The sequence below is a fragment of the Protopterus annectens genome, chromosome 15.part0, assembly GCF_019279795.1.
Source record: "Protopterus annectens isolate FY-2018-M chromosome 15.part0, PAN1.0, whole genome shotgun sequence".
NCBI lineage: Eukaryota > Metazoa > Chordata > Ceratodontiformes > Protopteridae > Protopterus > Protopterus annectens.
Window position 1 is genome coordinate 651,239,795 of NC_056749.1, and position 22,335 is coordinate 651,262,129.

Consider the following 22,335-nt stretch of genomic DNA (forward strand, 5'->3'; position numbering starts at 1 on the left):
TTTTTTCACTGATTTAAACAGTGTGAAAGAACCTTCAACAAATAATCATGAACCCTAGCCCATGATGGACCTGAATATGCACTCCCTCCATAGCCTGTGAAGGACCTCAGTGTGTGCCCCCACTGCAACCTGTGAAGGACCTCCAATGTATGCCCCCACTGCAGTCCATGAAGGGCCTCGTGTGTGCCCCCACCACAGCCCGTGAAGGGCCTCAGTGTGTGCCCCCACCGCAGTCCATGACATGTTCGTGAAAGACAAAGCAATATGAGTTAATTCTGTTCATTATGGCACTTAGTTGTTTATGTCCAGCATCATCTTTGTACATCCCAGGAATGGAGTTGATGAGCCTATACTGTCTAGTCAGAAATGGTGAAATACATTTTAATTGTATTTAAAAGGAACTTTATCCCCAAATAAAACTTTAAAAAGGCCATCTAGCCAGTAATAAGTTCTATAAGTTTGATATTATTTGACATGGATATTTCAGTTTTTTCCAGTTTCTGCATTTCGCTTCATTTGAATTTCTAATGGATTCCTTTATCAGTTATCAACAGTTTGTCTCTTGCACGTCCTGTAATTCAATTCCTCCCTTATCTCATCTTTCTCATTACCCAAGTCTTGCCATTTTCCCATTCCTTGTTATTCCTTTGAAATTCTCTCCTCGCCCTCCTATACACCATAAACATTTGTAGCATTCTCCCCTCCCTCTTTAATTCACACTCATCCCCCCTTTCCTTTTCTTTCTGCAAAATTTACTGAAATATTACTTTATCCAAAGTTATTCTGTCTTGATTCTGATGCATCTCATCTCCCCAAGCATCTAAGTGCACCATATTTATTTTTTTTATTTATTTAACCTGTATCCTTTATCTCCTACTTGTCTGTCACTGAATATACTCTATATATTTGCATTCTGTTTACATTTCCCATCTAGTTTTATAAAAAGAATAACAGATGTATCAACAATAAGCTTATCACTAATGTCTATGTGTTGTCACAGCATACAGGATAAATACCACACTGCTTTATTGGATGGTCATTTATCATTCATCTGGTACCAAATGTTAAGTAAGGTTGTCCTTCTATAAATATTACATATGTGAAGTTCACTGCAGCTTAATTTACTGGTGATGCATTTATTAAATTTCGAAAATGTGATTGATAGTATTCCTTTGTTAGTACTCATTTCTGTGTTTGTAGACTTTAAATGTATACAGTGGAATTTTTGTTACTCCTGAGATGGAGCTTTTCTCCCCAAGCCTCCAAATGTAAGTGTTCTACCAGTTGTGGTTCCCAGTCAACAAACAACAATAAATTAGTAAGTTTTATAAATAAAATGGCAAATATGAGAATTGGATGGTGCAGTGGTGCAGCAGTAGTGTTGTCTCCTCATAGCAAGAGGTTCTCCAGTTCGATTCTCTGCTGGGGTGCCTTCTGTGCAGAGTCTGCATGTTCTCCCTGCATTCGTGTGGGTTTCCTCCAGGTGCTCCACTTTCCTCCCGTGTTACAAAGGCATGCTTCTGGAGCGTTTCTCTTCAGGCCTCCGCTGAAAATCGATTTGTTCCAAATCTGACTTTCCTGGTTAACAAATGTTAAATAAATTAATAAAAAATGTTTCCTTTGTACACAGAAGAATCATCATCTGCTTCAGTGAGCTAAGTTTAGAAATGTATTTTTTCCATTTCCAGTTTTGTTGCATTATTTTTGATGATTGCAGCAGATTTTTTTTGCATCTACAACATTTTTAACAGTAGCAGATTTTGTTATAACAAGAGCTTTCACAATCTTTTTAATGCTCAGAGCTGAGGTTGAGGCAAGTGAAAAACTGCCAGTAGCCCACACACTCTGCACAACTTTGTTTGCTACTTATCGTGAAAGAATAACATTTTTTTAAAAAGGTGTATCCTTGCCAGTAACACTCTTGTTGTCTTTAATTTTTTTGTCTCTTCTAATTAATAACTGGGTTTGGAGCATCTTTCATCTTTCCTACAGAGAAGTTGTAGTTTGTGCAGTTGTTTCCTCTTGAGTGTATGGAGGCTGCTTTGCAACTGTAACAGTATTGTTTATCTTTTATTTACTTCCCTATGCAAATCAGCAGTGGAACTTTATCCACACTGTGTACTTTTTATTTGCACGAAAACACTATTAGCATATTAAGGTTGCAGGCTTTCTACAAAAACTGTAACCCTCATTTTTGCTCAACTAAAAGTAAAGGTGGTATCAGTGAAAGTTATGTGCAGACTCTGGTATTGTACATGTTATGTATAGACCAACTTTACTGTTCTGCTGAAGCTCTGTGAATGAAACTGCAAATGTTATGTGAGTAGGTGCATTTTATGTGGCCGCTTTTAGCAGCAAATAGTCTTTTAATAGCCAGCTATATAAATAATAGTCCCAAATATCCTGAGTGCATAATATGGCAAGGAGGAATCTGAACAAATCTTCAGCAAAATATCCAATTTCCCAATAATTGTCTAAAAAAATCCCATCAAAGGTTTTAACCATTTCAGCAAGTACCAACAGTTGCTTATAATACTCTCCTACCTCTGCTACTGGTCTTCTAGGAACTAGAAAAGCACTTTACTAGCAATAAACATAATGCTAAATGCTGTGAGCCTTCAGCTTTAAAGCCAACATATCATAAAATGCTTAAGTAGGTATCACTGAATTTGTATCTTTAGGTAGCTTGCTATTTTATTGTTGCCTCCACCTGACTACCTTTTATTCTGTTCTCTAGTCTGTCTTTTGGACATTGCTCTAGAATTAAAAATCTTAATTTCCATTTCATGTTTTTCATGCATATGCGTAGCAACTGTGCTGTAGGTAGTAGTGAGTGAAATCTGTCAAATGTTGCTGTAGGCAGATTTGAAAATAGTTTGATAATGGTTTCCTATATATAAAATAATAGAGGAACAAGAACGTGTGAAATTGCCCTTTCTGATTCATATGTTGTCTTTTGCTTTATGTTACCTACAGAGTACTTTGATTATTCACAGATTCATATATGCCACAAATATGGCATTTGTATGTAACAGGCTTAAATGATGTCGCCTCCTGCTGCCTAAGAGGCAAGTTAATTGGAGATTATATATTCACTAAGCTTTTTCTGTTATAATAAAATACTTTAAAAGACCACTAGGTACATACTGTGCCAGGGCAGAATCCTTTTATAACACCATCCAAGTTCTCCAGTACTCTTCTACAGCACCTTTACTTAACTTGCTAATTCCAAGGCAAAAATGCAGTATGTGTTTCTTCATTGTATGCTTTTTACCTTAAATATGTTTCAATAAGTTTCTGGATTTGACATATTACAGATGCTGGAATACCCTCTACTTTATTCTGTATGTCAAATTTATCTTCAGCTGACCCATTCACTTTGAACCCACAGTTTTGTATGTATGCATTGCATCTGTAAATAGATTGCCCAGCATTGTACATCATTGCCTGGCATTGACTCTGCTGAATGTGGACTCGCAGGGTCTTTGCTGTGTTCACCCGTTGTGGACCCTTTTGTTTCTTGACTTTCTTCACAGTACCTGATGTGCATCATTTGCAGTGTCTGATAACAAAAGGAAGAAGGACCTCTATTTGTCATTCATCCTATTCACTGTCTAGCTAGTCTTTGAGACCTTCATTGGAAAATATAGGTCATTGTTACTGTGATCCACCACCCACCAGGTCACATGAAACTGTGCTGACTGTGGATCTTTGTGTTCACCAGTTGTTGGCTGTACCTGTCTTGATTCCTTGTATCTTGATTTGTCACTTGCAACTTTGAATCCTTATTTCTGATTGCTTGATGCTCACGTACTTGTGATGCTGCAGATGTGGCAGTATATCATAATGTCATCTTGATTTGAGTTTGTTTAGGATTTATTTGGTGAGACTTTGCTCGTTTTGGTTTCATTGTACCGTGGCAGTATCATATGTTAGAAATTGATAGATTGATTTGTGTTTTCAGTGGTAATTGCACTGAGCATTTGACTGTTCTGTTAGAGGTTTTATTGTCAATGCTTTAAAATGGGAATCGTGTCCAACTTTGTAGCTGTGAAGTTTCTGGGGGGGGTGTCACATTGCTTTGTATTGCACTCTGGCTGACCAGAAAGCTCTCTTAGTTTTTTTTTATAACTTCTACTGAGAATTTTCCTGCCTTCATATCTGCAGATCATAACTGTTGCGTACTTCTCAATGTTATCATAATTTTTAGTTCATTTAGACCTTGGTTGTTTGGTTAGATAGCAGTTATGTTTTAATTGGTTAGATAGCAGTTATGTTTTAATTCTTTTTACCTTTTAGTTCTGTCATCACAACAGTAGTTTAGATTTACATAAAACTTTGCTTTTTATTTTTTTTTCTGTGAGACATTATCTGCTTTCTATTGTCAAACACCTTGCATAAATTTAGATGTTGTTAAGGCAGCACCCTGAAGATATCAAACTCTATTTTGACTTTTGTCAGTTAACTAACGCTCTGATATACTGCTGATTTGTGATGATTTTAACAGTTGACAAAATGTCCACCTTGAATAACCAGACTGTGATCTATAATTGTCCAAATAAGCAATCCTCTACCTTCATTTTGTTGGTAAAGTCACAGAAAATGTGGTTTATGTACAGCTTTATTCTTATTTACAAGTGAATGGTTGGCTTGATTTGAACTGGAATTTATATAGAATCATTTGTACGGCCATTTCCAGTCCTGTTTTGATCCAGGCACAGTACTTTTACAACTCTTACTAGGAAATTTATTGAACTCCTTATGGCAAAGGGGATCTTGGCTACTGTTTCCTGGTTCTGTTGTATATCCTATTCTTTTTGGCACTGTATACAATAGGAGTGCTGTTGTACCATTTGCAACTATCCTGTTTCGTAGGTATGTACTAGTTTGACCACTAGGGCCCTTAATGTCTAGCCATGCAACTGAAATATTGCCCACAAATTTGGTTTATTATAGACGGTTCATAATTTACTGTAGAACAAATCATGGCATGGAAAACTACATTCTACAGACCAAATGTGTTACTAGTAGGAAAGGAGGAGAGAGAAGAAATATATTTTTTAAAATCATTTTTCACGACTTGACATCGGCTCTGATACCACATGGCATACTCGGAATTTACGGTTAGCTTTGGAAAGTCTGTAGACAGCATGTTTGAAGCTTTATTAAAGTGATAGTGATTTAGTTTTTTTTTTTTGTCATGTTTTAAATGCATTTTTGTAAATAATTTCTTATGCTTCAAAATAGTGCTTAAATTAGATTAAAAATGGAAACTACCGGTCTTCTCAAATTAGTCAGTTTCTCTCAGTGATATTAGATATATTTATCCTCATATTAGAGATTAAAACCGCTGTGAATTAAAACCTCAATAGTCTTGTATCAAAGGGAAGGAAATAATTTAAATAAAACTAAATAGTAAAAGAGCTGTGGATTCCTAGAAACTCTATATAGGTTTATGACTCCAGTGGAAGTGAAATAGCTGCAAATACTTTACTGTGCGTTTTCCTTGCCAAAACCCTTAATGTGATGGACATGATTGTTTAAGGGCCAAGAAGACAAATTCCTTAAATCATCTTATAATGCCATCAAAACCAAAATATAGTGTGCACTGAGGAAGATGAGGGTCGAAATAACAAGGAGGAAACCAACATCCTGGGAAGAGGGAGGCAGTTGCAGTTCTGGCTCGCTTCATGAGTGACACCTAGTAGAAGCACTATATGGTATGCACCAAGGAGTTTGGGTCTTGCAAGTGTGTGCTGATTTGTGCACTCAGTCTGTACATTGAGGAAAATTTGCCATGCAGTAGCATGCTTTCCCTCAGAGGGCAGCCATAGCAGAGCTTGTAACAACCACCAAAGGGAAGTTGCTTTGTCAGGGAAGAGGTGAAACTAACCCACAGGACCTGCAGGCTGACCTGCTCCCTACCATCTAACTCTTACCATGAGATGGATGGGTTTTTCAACATTCTCTTGCAAGAACCAAATGGCAATATGGCTTTTGCCTAACATGGGGAAACCTGGCAACCATCTCTGAAGAAAAAAATGGGATGGTTGGGTGAAGGTGGTGGAGTAATCTGGCAAATCTTGGTGAAGCAAAAAAAAAGTAAATGGATGCAACAGTATCTAAAGATTAAGTGATTACATCACCACGGTAGACAGATGTGTAGTCCCTAAAATGTTGTCTTTGAAAACAACAGTAGTTGAGGATTAAGTCACCATGTTAACTGAATGTTTAGTCTTTCAAATGTTGTCATTGAAAACCAAGTGTGAAACAGAGATGGATGGAATGTTATAGAAAGCAATTTTGTGTAATGAACATTTGGCATGACAGTCAGAAATTACCCAGAATGTAGTAAGCTTAAAAGTACAAAAATTATACTTGTGATTCACTATATGATGCTAGTTGGAGGAAAATGTGTGTTAAAGGACAGAAGGCTTATCATTCTATCTGCATTTTGACATTTTTTATGAACCACACATGGAAATTGTTAAAAAGCTTGTGTATTAATTAAGGGAATGGTATAGTTCTCAGGAATGGACTCTGTGATGAGTATATTGACTGTATTTTGTAAACTAAAGTGTGAATATTCAGTTTTAGACATCATTTTTAAAGACTCTCTGTTCAGATATTAAGATACCTCATTGGTCAGGTCAGACCATAAGCTAATCACCCTTAACATCCACATCCCACCCCCATAGCTGGCCTTAGGCATAGGCCAACTAGGCGGCTGCCTAGGGTGCTGCTCTAGCAGGGGCACTTTTCCAGTATTTATTTGGTGTAAGGAGACCAGGATGGGGGCATCAGGTGGTGTGGTGGGGGGCGCTGTGGAGCCCTTTAGCCTTGGGCACCAGTTGACCTAAGGCCCCTCCTGCCCACCCCCACACTCCAGTAAGGAAATCTCCATAAAAAACTTCTCCAAAGCCAACTTCATGCTACTCAAGTCAGAAGTTATAAACTTCATGACACCCATACAGTCGGGAACTGAAAGTTCAACTGCTGAGTCCTACACTAAGGCACTGTACGAGCACATCCACTCATGCATGAATCGTGCCATCCGAAATGGAACCAAGATGCTCTCCTCCAAATAAAAGGAAGCCAATCTGGTGGTCCCCTGCCATAAACAAACTTTACAACAAAAGGAAGAAACTGTTACAGAAAAGAGGAAAATCCCAGGATGCAAAAAACTCCCTTACCAGTCTCAGTAAGAAGCTGAGATCCCTCATAAAATCCTCCAAAGCTAGTTACAAAAGATACAATTGCCTTGTGGTTGTCTTTGGAATCTTTGGCATTCTATAACTATGTCAAGAATCTAAATGGCAATGCTCCAGATCTGTTATAAGCTACAACAGAATGGCATTAAATATACTGATCCCAAGGATATTGCCAATATCCTGGCAGATCGATTCAATACCAACTTCACCCCCCTCTCGCCCCCTAAATGGCCCATCTCAATACCGGAAGATTGCCAAATTCTGGTAATAACGGCCACACAGGTAAAAAACACACTCTCTACAAAGCTAAGAATACAGCACCCATGGGGCCAGATGACATCCCAGGCTGTGTACTACATGAACTACAAAATGAACTGGCACCTCAGGCTTCGCGCCCACTGAGTGGCGCACAGCTACAGTTATCCCACTCCACAAGGGGGGATCCACCTTGGATCTCAGGAACTACCGCCCCATCAGTCTGACGAGCCTGATCTGCAAGGCCATGGAACATATTATCATGGAACTTATAAACAAAGACATTGGCAACCTTCAAACACTGGACCCCACCCAGTTTGGATTCGTGAAGGGCTGATCTTGTCTCCTGAACATGATTGGCCTTTTTTGAATCAGTCTCCAGAACCGCGGTAGAGTGTAAGGCAGTCTACACAGCCTATCTGGACCTCTCCAAGGGCTGTGACACCATCCCCCACTCTGGAATCATAGATAGACTTACTAAGCTGGGCATTAATCCCTATGTCACTCGGGTTGCCAACTGGCTTACTGACAGAACCCACACTGTAAAAGTAGCTGACTCCAAATCCAGCTCCAGACAAGTGACAAGTGGAGTACCTCAGGGTTCAGTCCTGGAACCTCTTGTTTGGCATTTACTTCTCTGAAGTACAGGCCAACACTAAGGGACTCTGGCTAACAAAGTTAGCAGATGACTGCAAACTGGGAGCCATTATTGAATCCCCAAATGATGTGGATACTCTGCAAAAGGGCCTTACAGAAACAGATGCTTGGTGCCAGAGCTATGGGCTCAAGCTCGATGCCAAGAAATGTATAGTTATCCCCTTTGGGAAAAACATGTACCTGTGAATTACTGCATAGGTGGCAGTACACTAAACACCGAAAGTGTGATAAGAGACTTAGGGACACAGGTGGACAGTGGTCTCACTTTCAATAACCACATCGCCACAACAGTCAGAAAATCATTCTATGTGGCACACCTCATCACTAAGGAGTTTTCATCCAGAAAAAAGGTCATTGCCCCACTGTACTCATCCCTCATTAGATCCATTATAGAATACAATGCCCCATTTGGTATGTACCTCTCAAGACATCTGCAACAACTGGAAAGGCTGCAGAAATACCTCACTAAAAGAATCACAGGCCTAAAGCAGATGCCCTATGCTGACGGTCTTAAAAAACTCCAGCTATACTCTGTCGCATATCGTCTACTCTTGAGGTGATCTCTGCTTAACATACAAGGCCATGTCAAACCCAGAGCTGTTGGACATGCTACACTTAAATAAATCCCAATCCCTCAGAGCTACATGCTTCAGGGATCTAAACCTTGTCATCACAATAAACAAAACGTGCTGGAGGGATAGATTCCTGACCCAGAGACTCCCCAGACTCTGGAATAGACTGCACATACATGTCAAGCAGAGCACCTCTTTTGCCCTCTTCAAAAGGAACCTTGATGATTGGATGGTAGAAAGGAAATTCACCCCAGGGATCACGTCAGTCGCCCTGCTAGACAGGGGTCCAGGGAAGTAAATAGTGTGGGAAGAAATATCCAGGGAATTGTTATGGCTAGATTTGTATAGGCCCTAGGGCCGATAGCCTAGTACCAACCTATGGTTGTAATGTAGAACTTGTTAGACTAACTGTGTCAAAGACAGTTGTCTCAATACTTAACGCATTTTCAAATTATGGCATATTAAACTCTCTCTAAATTGGATAATGGTTTGGCTTTTAGTAGTTTATATTTCAAACAGTTGTATAGTACTTATAGAATACAGTACAGAAAAGTGACTGCCTAGGGCAATTGAAAAGGATTATGCCTTACTTTGGAGAAACTTTGATAACTGTTCTTATGAAAGATGCGCTATGGATGAAATGAGTTTTCATAATGCTAACAGGATGGGGGGGGCTGCACCTCTGACAACATCCTTCTGCAAGGCTCCATGAGTGGTGCAAGCCATGATGATTTCAGCTGAACCCATAAGAAAGGACAGATAGTAGAAAAGTGAAAAAAAATATGGTGATCATAAGATACAAGGGAAGTTAGTGTAGTGTTAATATAGGAAAGAAAATATTGCTCAATCTAGCTGGATAAAAGTAAATCCTTAGCTGTTTCTCTGAGCCTTAGTGGTCAAGAACATAAAAGGTTCCATGATGATCATCCCAGGTTTAAAAAAAATGCACTCTGATATGATGGCCTTCATTTTAAAGACTTTGGAATAGGGATCAACCAAGTGCAAATGTGTTTCGTCAACTTAGTCTCAAAGGAGTTGGTTAATAAGTTCACTCTCATTGTGATTTGTAGAAATGATTTCCATTGAATTATACAGAATGAGCATTCTCAATGAGGGGACTCCATGAACAGCCTTTCATTTCATTGCCCCTTAAATGGCTAGACTGCTCCAATACACATGACATATAATCCTGGTTGTAACTGTAGACTTTAACTAGTCATTGCACTTGATATATACTGAATTTCAAAAGTACTGCAAGACTGTCCAACAGGATTTGTCCCATCTGCAGAAACATTTATCTAGACTTGCATATGTGCAGTGCAAAAAATTAAAATATTTTTGGGTATAAAATTAGTTTTTAAATGCTATATTTGAATAACTGATTTTTCACTTTCTAGTTTGTGCAGAAAGCAGGTATTTTATAATATCAAAGGAAGAGAGTCATGAACGTGATTTCTAAAACAAAATATGTAATGCGCAGTGAAATGAATATTACAGGAATAGTTTAAAGATGTAATAAAGCAAGCTTTGTGTTTCTAAAGTAAAATTTATGTAATGCATTTTTTTATGATATTTTGGCCCTTTGTCTGCTTGCTATCGAGCCTTTCTACCTCTTTCTGTCTCTCCTTTCTCCCCTTCCTGTCTTTCTTTTTCCCTTTCCTCTCTTTCTTCCCTCCCCCCCTCTCTCTCTTTCTTCTCTTCCTCCCTCCCTCTCTCTCTCATTGAACTTGCCCAATTCATTCACCTTATACTGGGACTTTCCTAAAGTCTTATGGTGATAATTATGTAGAGGATACACTTCAGATAGTCAAGAGGATGTTTTGTGCCATTGCTATCATCCTGGCAATTGGTGGTGTTAATTTTAATGACATAACCCTTCATGTGACGGTGGAAGTGCACCAACACCTTCCTCACTTGAGTGCACACACTCACACTGTAATGACAACTCCACCCATTAGAAGCTTGGGGCGTCTGACCTACCCCTAAGCTGTGAATTTGTATCCCAGCCTCTCTTCTGATGGCTTTGTGCAGTAAGTGACTGGCTCCACCCCCACCCCCCAAGATGAGCATATCCATCCTCTCCTGCTAACTCTGCCAGTTGCATGAACCGTTAAATAATCTGGGGCTGCCTGCATCATAGTGTTTATCTGTGTGACACCAGATTTGGCTTTAAAATTCTGCAAAATGTACAGTTACAGTTCCCATCATTGTAAGGCTTTAAATCTAATTTTCAAATAGAAACCCCTTTACTACTACAGGAGTTAAGGTGTCGTTGGGTCAAAATTATATTATAATAACTGCACGATTTTTACTTAGACCACATTTACTTTCACAATTGGTAATTACGTAAAAACAAAATTGCGTCCTGTTCCTGTTGTGTATAGTATGGTATTCTTGTCTTGTTAATAATACTTGATTACATTTACCACATGGCACAGTATTCATACTCACATCATTGACCTTTGCAGTGGCATACCTCGGCCTACATAGTATACTTTTCAGATTAGGGTGGTTTTTAAATGTTACACGTGGTACAGGACCCACAACATCACCCACCTCCCTGTCAGATGTTAAAATGTCCCATGGCCAATGCTTGTTTTTTCACTCCAAAATTGTCTACTAAAAAGTAATTTAATTAGCCCTACTTTTGTGGTGATATCTCATTGATTATTATTTCACCACCTTTCTCCAAAAAAAGGTCTTTGCTACTACTAGTCCTCAGAGTGTCAACAACCTCAATTTTCAAATAGATTGACATGAATCTTGGTATGCTAACGGAAACTGTAAGCATTTTGGCTAAACCTAGGTCCGTTCAACCATCTTGCAGACCCCTGAGTTGAGTCTGGTACTTGTACTAATGTCACTATGAGTGTTCTCTGTAATTGTAGTAAAACAGAAACTAATTTTATATTTACAAGGTGAAAACTCAAGCAGTAATAGCGCACATTTGCTGATATGTGCATCTATTTCTTTGCATTATTGCAAAAGGCTTAATTGAATATTTTATGCTATAGAACTAGAAGCATTTTTAAAATCAATAGTATTTAAATAGATATTCTAAATTCATCAGTGGTTAGTTACCAGGCTGCTGTTTAGCTGATAGATGTGAAAAGATACTGCTTTCATGATTCAGCATATCTGTAAATATCCCATATACAGAATCCCTTTATTGGCTTAAGTTGTGGAATCTTAAAAACCTGTTAAATTTTTTCTGGGATAAATCAGTTTTAACTTCAAGAGAACGTTTATTTGGTATCACTATTTGTTGAAGCTTATTCCACTGGTGTAACATTGCTGTTTGTGTGACTGTGGTGTGATGTATTGGTAATGTATTCCTTTTTCTCTTGTTTTGTCTCTGGAGTTGATCTAATACATTTAGAAGGCTGGAATGCAGGGTCACTTGCCTCCTTGTATAAACACTTTTCCAATAAGTATGGAAGAACTTCAGACAAGTTGGGTGCAACAGATGTTTGTATTGGATGGGCTTCTAGTTTGATTTACAGTTGTGCCTCAGTTAATCATAGGGGAAGACTGGCAGCATGCCTAGTTACATGACTGTTTTGCCTTTCATCAGTGGATTGGTTAATAGATTCATTTTGAAACCACTATACAGCTGTGTGGTTCTAGCATTGTATTTACTTGTTATCCTTGTTAATATCCGCCCATTACAAAATCTCATAGGTTAAAAAAATTAGTATGAAAAACTATTCTATATGTGCAGAGCTGTAGATTATTTAAATCACTTGAATTCTTACATAACTCCTCTCCAGTGGCAACAAGCATGTGTTGAAAGACAGGGGCTGGTCTAGAGCTTCAAAGGACCCTATGTAGTCATCGAAAGAGCTGAGCAAAAAATTCACTTTTATCCCCTGCAATACTATCAGTAAAGTAAAATCAAATTCAAGAGGCTTCTAAAACGTGATGGTACTGGCAGCTTTGAATTATGCAGTAGAGTATTGCAGTTGACAGACATTTTAGAGGAAAGCAAAGTAGCCATGCCTATGGTGTCTTACTAGCTAGCAGTATATGATTGGTTGGACGTATGTCATCAAACACTCCTACAAAAGATGATGGTGAGTTAGTTAGCCTTGAATTCATACAGTAGGATGTTGCAGTCCACTGTATTATGTTAAGGTGAGATCGTAAAAGAAATTGAACCAGTCATGTGTCTGGGTTTGCGACTGTCTAGCACTTATGTTATTGGCCAGACAAGTGTCCTCTTCATGCGGTGGTCTTTATTACTTAGCTTTTGTTTCCTTACGTTATGCATGGTCTTTTCCATCCAGAATTCTCAGTAGTAGTGCCCTTACCTTTAGGAAAACCAGTTATCCATGGATACGGAGTTATTGTTTGGGGTGTTATGACTATTTGGGTGCAGGACTGAGAGAGTTAACAGTTCAAAGTAGGTTGACTGTTAAATAGTAGATAAGGACAAAAAGTAGTAATAAATGGACAAAGATTATACCTTTTCCCTTAAGTTGTTAATGTTCATAGAATAAAAAAGTGCTTTAGAAATTTTAAGTGCAAGTCTGAGAATTAGCTGGTGACATAAACTGCTGAAATTTGTACTGCAAGATTCTCCTGTGCATGAATAGAATTGTTTGATTTGTGACCAAAATGACAGTTTTTTTTTTCTTGACGTCAGAAAATACTTTGGTTTAGTTTATCATTAGTTTTATACATTATGATTTTGAAATACTGTTTTATTTGTTTTTTATGCAGCTCTGGTAGAAAATATATGTGTACAAAATGATCTGGTGTGGAACTTCACAGCAGCTGATGAATGGTTTTTGCTACCTGATACTGACAGTAAAAATTGTGATGATCACTGTAAGGTAAGTGTTCTAAAAGTAGTAATTAATCTCCATGCTTAGAATATTATAATATATAATATATTTATTATTGTTGATGATCAAACTCCTGTGTGTTCTGTTGCTGGGGCAGTATAGAGTTGAAGCTCTTGTACTAGAGTCTGCATGTACTTGAGAAAGTTGTTTTTGATTTGGATCAGTATACCTTGCTTCATGTCTTTGTTTTGAGGTTCTATTTGCTAAATGTGCTGACATTACTAAAACTTATTCTGTTAGCTTACTTTTTTGTTCATCTGTTTAGTACACTAATTTATGTGTAACATTACTTAATGTAATAAGCCCATTTTCTAAATAAAGTAAGGTAGTGTAATAGTAAACTGCTGTTGGGATGGTTGCATTTCGGGTAGTCAGGTTGTTATTTTTTTTTTTTTTACTGTGCTTTATTCCATTCCAAATGTGTCACTGTCCATCATTGCACAGGTGATCGAGGACCAGTTGATTCGGTTCCAACTGCCTAAACAAAACTGAAACTGTCTTCATGTTCTAAGATTACATTGTTTGGGTGTAATGGCATTGCTCTTTGTATGAATTCCATCTGACCTATAATGGGTGGTTCTTCCTTTTCCCATTATTTTGTGATCATGGAGTTGGAATACATACATTCAGGGGGTGTGGTAGGTGGTAGGCTTAATACTTACACTGACTGTTTTGCAAAAATGCTTACATCAGCCTTTGCAGGCAAATTATAGGGGAGGGTGTCCTAATGGTTAAGGTGTTTGCCTTGCAAACACAAAGGTCAGGTGAACTATGAGATGTGTGTTTGAAGTTACTTGTGATCAACCATTGTGTTTTCTGAAGAATCATGCATCCGTTTTTGGTGAATGTGTCAGTATTAAATGAAAAATCCTACAATATACTGTTGAAATTTTAAATGGAATTTTAATGCTTATTAAAATAGACTAGCAATGTTCATTACAGTTAACTGGTAGCAATTTCTTCAAATGTAGTAAACGGAACAAATTTACCTTCTGGAGTCTGCTGTGTGTTTAGTGTGCATCGTGGATTGAAGGCATAGAAATGCTTAATCATGTAAATCGCTTTCTGTTAGGCAGACATTTATGTTACTGCAAGGAATGAATTTCACATCAGTAGTATAACTAATGAGCTTTAGTTTCCCAGTGCCTTTTATCATCCAGGCTGATTTATAAGCTCCCAAAGGTCTCACTGCATAACACTAAGGCATGTTTCATACAGCACTTCCCCTTGAATCAGTCTGTGCCCACTTAAAGTAAAGCCATACAGTGCTGTTTTCTGTTTTACCACTTTAAAACAGTTACCTGCATATATTTTGTTCTAAGTAGTTGGACCATCAGGATTATTTTTCCAGTTGCTATGTTTTACAAATGCTGTCTTTTTTTCATACTGTATGGAAATATCATTGGGTTTTACATTTGAAAATAATTTTGTACCATTTCCCCAAATTAGGTCTATGAGTAAATATGCTTGCTTACACAAATTTTCCTTAAAGGTTTTCAGTGTCTGGCATTTCTTTGTGATGCTACTTGGTATAATAATGGTGGGTATGTAAAATTAACAAAGCCATTAAAAGGAAAAGGATTTAAAGTATTGAAAGTTTCTTTTAGAAGAAAAAGTTACAAATAATAGAAACCGAGGAAAAGGTTGTAAGGTTAGAAGTTAAAATAGGAATAAAGATCCTAATGACAAAAATTCAAAACCAGGTTCTTTGCTGATGGCAGGTAAGCCTATGGAGGAGGACAAATAGAAAAAAAGTTATCTGACTGCAGACATCATGCACTGTTAAATGTTTAATTTGAAAAATCTGCAGCCTGTTTGCAAAGCAGAAAAAAATGTCATCTTTGCTAATTTATATGGTGTAAGGGAGTTAATCCGCTTCACTGGTGCAGCTTCTGGAGCACTTAGTGATGTTCATCTATCCTGAAGTAAAAAATAATCCCAAGAAATGGAGTCCAGTTTAATTTTTTCTAAGACTCCTAAAGGTTGTTAAAGAAAAGTTCTTTGTCTCCATGTTTGTCTGTCCAAAAACTAGTGCAAGAACTTAGAACTTCACCCTCATTGTTTCTCTTAAAGATTTTTTTTTATCAAAACTGTACAAAAGAGCAGATTAACGTGTCAGACTCTATTCCCCCACCTCCAATTGGCTACATAATGTTTGGAGCCGGATGACTCTTAGAGCTGTAGCGTCGGCGCTGGCTCCAGGGATTTGACTTTGAAGTTATCAGAGCCATCTTTACCCCTCAGAGCTTCGATGCTAGACAGCTTGGCTCCAACTCCCTCATTGAGTAGTTTGAGGGGTGAAGGGAGCTGATGGTTCATAAGCCTGCTTTGTTGGATCCATTGGTTTGTTTTTCTCCCATACATTCTGCCTTCAAGGTAGTGGAGAGAGCCAACTCTATTCCAAGAGTTCAGAATTCTCTAACCTTTTTGTCTCTGACTCTCCAATCCCATTTGATTCTGTGTCCAGAGTCTCAGTCATCCATCCCACTGGGGCAGCCAGTCTGAACCAATCTCCAGACCACCCAGAAGGGTATTGTTATCTCTTCCGATACCTGTATCCCAATGAGGAGGTTCCTCTGAAAAAGAAGTGCGAAAGGAGGTACTTAGACTCTGCATAAGAGACGGTCACCAAGGACACTGACTTTGATGAAGGGGAAGGGACCCCAGATCACCACCTGATGTCATCTCATTTGGAGACGTCTTAGAACTCCTAAAGCAAAGGGTGGTTGGTCCCCTGATGACCCTTCCCAAGAGGAGTTGGTGTTCCTGGAGGCCATTGGAGCTGGCCCGCCTACCTTCTAGGTGACACTGCCCACCAATGAGCACATTGATTTAGTCTCTTGACTGGTGTGGAAGAAGCCTAACATGACTAAGCGAATCCCAAAGAGACGAGAGAGGATTCTGGCATCACCTAAGTATAGACCACACTAGAGTAAAGGAGTAACTGTTGATGCCACAGTTATAGTGGTGGCCACTAAGAAGGAATTGGCAGAGCAAAGTTCCTCTGTCCACCCTCCCCACAAATGGAGTCTAGGGCACAAGACAGGTTCAGGAAGCATGTTTATTCTTCAGCAATGTTCGCCCTTAGGTCGCAGAATTATTTCATATGTTTTGCAAGACTGAAGAGGGACTTGATCAAGGAACTTTCCAAATTCCTCTCTGAGACCGTATCCTCTGAGACAGACAGTAATATCTCCTAGCAGTTGGCTACCCTTCAGTCTATTTCAAATTCATCCATGAGGCTTATTTCCCACGTGGCTAAAGGTACCTCATAAGGGGTGATCTCAGGTGTCATCAGAAGACATGCCTGGATGCATTTGTGTGAATTTGTGGAACCCTTCAAATCTTTTTTCACCAATGCTGACTTTGACTGCACCTCCTTATTTTTCCCCAAAGTAAAAGACATGTTCTCTAGATGTGAGCAGGAAGGGAAAACCCCGTCTGCTGTATATGTTTTTTGATCCCTCAACAGACCTTTTCTAAGAACCAATTAGGTGGATGGAAAAATGTCTTTCAAAAACCCCCAGGATCCCTTCCAAGATCCATGTGGAGACTGTTCCTCCAGGGTCAGAGGGGGGAACTCAAATGAAAGATACTATCCCTGCAGCAGAGGTAGTCTGCATAATGAGAGATTTAGGGATACTTTCTCTGATTGATCCTATCAACACTCCTAAAAAGAGGCCCGACTGTCCATCTCTGGAGGTAGTCTGGGGGTCATTAATCCCTGCACCAGAGACAGCCTGGCTAGAGATTACAAGATATATGGGTGCAAAGGACAATATACAAAGGTTATAGAATACTATTTTCCCATTCACCCCCCCATATCAAACAAAATCTCCAATGTTCCACCAAGTCAGAATGAAACAGCAACAGTAAAAATAAGCAAGCTGCTAGAAAATGAGTCATTCAAGAGGTCCACTCCAAGCCAAAAAGAGTCCAGAACTTATTTAAGATTTTTTTTAGTGCCAAAACAAGACAGAGGAATGGAGGCCAGTCTTGGATCGCAGCAAACTAAATCGATCAGTTCTGTATACAAATTCTGGATGGTCACGGTACAGGTCTTTTCTGCACAGGGTGTGCTCCATAGATCTTCACGATGTGTACTACCGCATAAAGATAAACAGATGGTCCAGGAGATGTATACATTTCTGGCTGGGAGCCAGTCCTTACCAATTGAGAGCACTGCACGTTGGTCTCACCATAGCCCCAAGGGTGTTTACCAAGTGTATAGCAACAGTTGTAGCTCACTTGAAACTGCACTGATTCAGAGCGTTTCCATGTCTGGATGACTGGCTCCTAACCACCCCGACCAGGCATCAACTAATTCAAGCTTAGGACTTCTTACTCCAGTTGTACTCTCATCTGGGGATATCGGCCAATTACAACAAATCTCAGCTTGAACTAGCTCAGATTTTGAAATTCATCGGTGCTCTCTTCAATACGGTCACTCAAATAGCTTCAGTCCTTCTGCTCCAGATTCAAACAATCCAGCTCCAGGTCAAAAAATATAATTCAAAGCTCTTTTTTTTTTTTTTCTTTCAGCTTGTCTGATACTCCAAGCATTGGGATCCATGTCATTGGCAATCAGTCTTGTACACTTAGCAAGGTACCATATGAGGATCCTTCAATCGACACTCGCAACTCAATCGTCTATTCTCCATCATACTTTATCCAGACAAGTCAAAATAACACACGCTTGCAGAAATTACCTTCTGTGGTGGATCCATCTAAATAAAATACAAGATGGCCGTCCCAATGTTCTCCTCAGCCCAAGGTCACAGTGACCACAGATTCCTCTCAAATTGGATGAAGGGGGACTTCTTGGGAAGGTTGTTTCAAGGCACATGATCCCCTGAAGAGGCCAACAAGCATATCAATGTCCCGGAGATGAGAAATGTCCTCCTAGTATTTCAGGCCTTCCAAGACTCACTTCCATTTGGGACAATTGTGATTCTGATGGACAATATGTTGGTGGTCTGGTATATCAACAAAAAAGGGGGAACCAGATCTTACTTACCTTCTTTGTCGAGAAACTATGAGAATATAGCAATGGGTGATCTCATCCAATTGGTTTCTGACAGCAATGCACATTCTGGGAAATTCCAACATAATTGCAGACAAGTTAAGAAGGTCTTTTCTGGGGCCTCACAAATAAACTCTCAACATGAAGGTGATGGGAGAGGATTTTCTGTTGGGGCCAACCATGCTGTGATCTCTTTGCATCTCCTCTCAGTAACAAGTGCAAAAAGTTCCTTTTCCTTATCCCCCCCCCCAGTGGTCATGTTTGGCCCTTGGGTCTCCTTTACACCCTACCCCCATTATCCCTAATACCCAAATTTCTACAGAAAGCATCTCGATTGAAGAGCTGTTATCCTCATGCCCCTTACTGGGCCTCACTAGGTCTGGTTTCCCTTCCTTTGGCGTATCTTCTACATCCACCCTGGATTCTAGATCCAGCTCTAGACCTAATGTCTCACCCAACAGACACGACTCATCAGACATTTCAAGCCTCAAGTTGACTGCATGATTTCTCCAGTTCCATCAATTTGTTAGACAGTCCAGGCTGTCCTCTCCTGTATATCACATTCTGTTGTCATCCCACTAAGCTTCCATTAGAAACGTTTACAAAAGTAAATGGAAAAGATTTGTTTTGAGGTAAACAAAAATAATTTAGATCCATTTTCAGCACCAATTTATAAGGTTATTGATGTTTTAGCTTGCAACTTTCAATGAAGTGGCTAGCTCTTCAACTGTCAGAGTACAATTAGCAGCCATTTCTAACTTTCATATAGGAGTAAATAATTCAATCTTGGCTTTTTTCAAGCTTTGCAAAGCCGTTCTAAGAGGAAAATATTTACTTAGATTGCTCCCTACAGGATCCTACTCCTCCTTGGGATTTAAATGTTCTTCAGGCCTTAACCAATGCCCCCTTTGATCCATCAGCTAAGTCTGAACTAAGATTTTTGACCTGGAAGACTGTTTTCATAGTTGCTATTACTTATGCCAGAAGAGTGTCTGAACTTCAGGCTCTTTCCTTATTTAATTTTTCATAGTCTGTACGATCAACCTGCCAATTTTCTTTCCAAATTTCTGAAAGGAGACTATACAGTATCTTACACATGTTGGATTTCACAGTTAACATTTTTACCTTCACAGAACAAAAGATTTGAGGAAATCCAAACAATTATTTGTTTTGTTTTCTAAATCAAAATTAGGGAAACCAGATTCTAAAGTGACTTTAGCCAAGTGGTTGACTGATTTGTCTTATCTTTGTGTATGAAAAAGTGGGCTAATCCTCATACCTTTATTGCTCATTACAAATTGTCCCTGGTCTCCAGGGGAAGAGCCATTTTTGGCTCAGCTTCTTCTTTCTTCTTTTTCCCAGTTAGGGGTCGCCACAGTGGATCACCTGTCTGCTCATGATTGCCAGTGGAGTTTTACAGTGTCGTTGCCAGCCCAGCACCCAACCTTCCACAAAAGGCACGCACAGAAGGCTCCCCAGCTGAGGATCAAACAAGAGAACCTCTTGCTGTGAGGCAGCAACGCTAACCGCTGCACCACTGCAGCCACCCCTTTGGCTCAGCTATGCTCAGGAATATCTTTTCTTAGTCCTCCTGGGATTTAAGTAGCCAACGACTCTGCCTCAGTAGTTGAGGAATGAATGAAAATAACATCGGATACAAACATCATGTACTCACCATAACATTCCATCTGTGTTGTCCATTTTCATTCTTCCACAACTTTCCTCTCACCAACACCTTCTATTGCTTTACTCCTGGAAAAATCGAAGGATATTGGAGGAACTGCTGTTTCTTTGAGTCCCAGATTCCATTATTTTCTGATTCTCTGCTACTGTGCAAGTCATTGGGCAGCAAACAAGATCTGAGGAATGTAAGGTGACTAGGGCATTATGGGTAAAAGGAGGAGCTTGAGAGTTTGTGTTCTGCGATCTGGAAGAACTGACAGAGTCTGATCAGCGGATCAAATCCGAACCCAACAGTTGAATGAAAATGGTTAACACAGATGGAAAGTTGTAGTGAGTGCATAACCTTTTTTTTTTATTCTAATACAGTGGCAAAACTGTACCTTACGACAAGTACTCTGCCACATTTTGACTTTCATTTCAAAGAAAAGGTTCTAACTGTTTTGGCAAGAAGCAGGTGGCATTGCAGAATGCTAGCAACAGTGACATTTCAGTGATGATTTATATGCAAGTATATGCAAGTAAAAGTAAAATTTAATTTTCAACAGGCTACATACAGAAATTGTGGTCAAATGTCAAGTCACTGTTGCCATTACAGCAATGTAATGCACTGTATGGGAGAATGGCTCCACATTGTGTCAGTGAATTAAGTTATGTAATACCAATGTAGGCAGTGGGTAATTGCAGAGCTTCCTTTTACTTGAGCATGCACCAAACATGCTCTCAGCACTTTGCTACATAGATGGGGCTAGCAGTGGGCATGACATTTTACATTCAGTGTGTAGGGCTTTAGCTCATGCAAAAAATGATGCTGGTCACGTTCACATATGTAAGGTGTGATGTGTGTAAAATGAGCTGAAAATTGAACTGGTACACGCACATCAGATACAGTACATTTCTGCTTGGGACAGTGACTAACTAGCATCCATCTTGTGCTGGTGAAAAGCATGCCTCCGTTATTAATCACATTTAGTGTTTCTTTATTGATTTGACAGTATACCCATGCTTTCTGTTGTCTGACTGTTAGTATTTTTCAGTGATTCTGTAGCTTGGTATTCTCTTACACATTGTCTGAGCCATCCCAGCTCCATCAAACATGGTTGTGTAGTTTTGGAGTTATACCCCCCACACACACACACACACACACACACACACACACACACACACTATAGACAGAAGTACGAATAAATGTGTATTTGACGTTGTGGTTGTTTTCAAGAGTGTGAATTGATAATTTGATGGACCTGGTTATTAACCTTCATAATAAACTGGCTCTCCATGAGTAGACTGCATCAGTAAAGACCAGAGCACTGCAGAAGGCTGGTCTCCTATTTTGCACTGTAAAACAAGATATGCAGATGCAGTATGGTTTATATATAATTCTTTAATTTGCCTCTTACTAGATTATAATGCTATGTTCTAATTATGCAAGCATTCAGAGACTGTGCTTGAAATGTTTCAAAAATGTTAACAAAAGAATTTCCAAAATCTTAAGGAACTTCCTTATCAACAAGACTATTCAGGCTGAACTTGTTCCATAGGTCCTTTAGATACATGGGTCAATTTTTTGTTTAGGATACAAGGTATTTACAGATAAGTCTGCACAGGTATTATTAGGGTTGCAGATTAAAAAACATTATAAAAATTAGACAAAAAATTTAATAAGACATTTCAAGTTTTAAATAGGTCTTATAAAACAGACATATTTATTAACCGGGTGCTCGACTTTGCTATTCCAGTCTGTAAGTATTAAAAACATTAAGGAGAGAATTAATTTATGGGCAGGACAAAAAAAATTATTAGCAACTTAAGGTAGTCTTTTTTGCACATTAAGCTTATAAGGTCAGGTCTCTCTCTCTTGGGAAGAAAAAAAAACATAACCTGGAACTTTCAGCAAAATGTTTATTTTCTTAACAAATTATCTGATCAGCACTTTGCCTTCAATGGATATCAGAGTGCTGAAGTACTACTAATAATCTGTTAAAATAAGTGTGGAAATTAGTTTTGTTTTTCTTTTTTCTCTGTGTAGTTGCTGTCTGTTTTAAAAGCCATCTCCTTGTTTCAACATTTCTTGTACATCAAATTATTGT

At 38.9% G+C, this 22,335-nt stretch overlaps 1 protein-coding gene across 1 annotated transcript in view; it reads left to right on the forward strand.

Moving 5' to 3' along the window:
- The window catches only part of LOC122789982 (interleukin-13 receptor subunit alpha-2-like), a 764,082-nt gene that overhangs the window by 215,957 nt on the left and 525,790 nt on the right, over positions 1-22,335 (forward strand). The window contains exon 2 of the mRNA XM_044057489.1: positions 13,418-13,530. Within this exon, the coding sequence (XP_043913424.1) occupies positions 13,418-13,530 (113 nt within the window). The remainder of the gene's footprint in view (positions 1-13,417; positions 13,531-22,335) is intronic.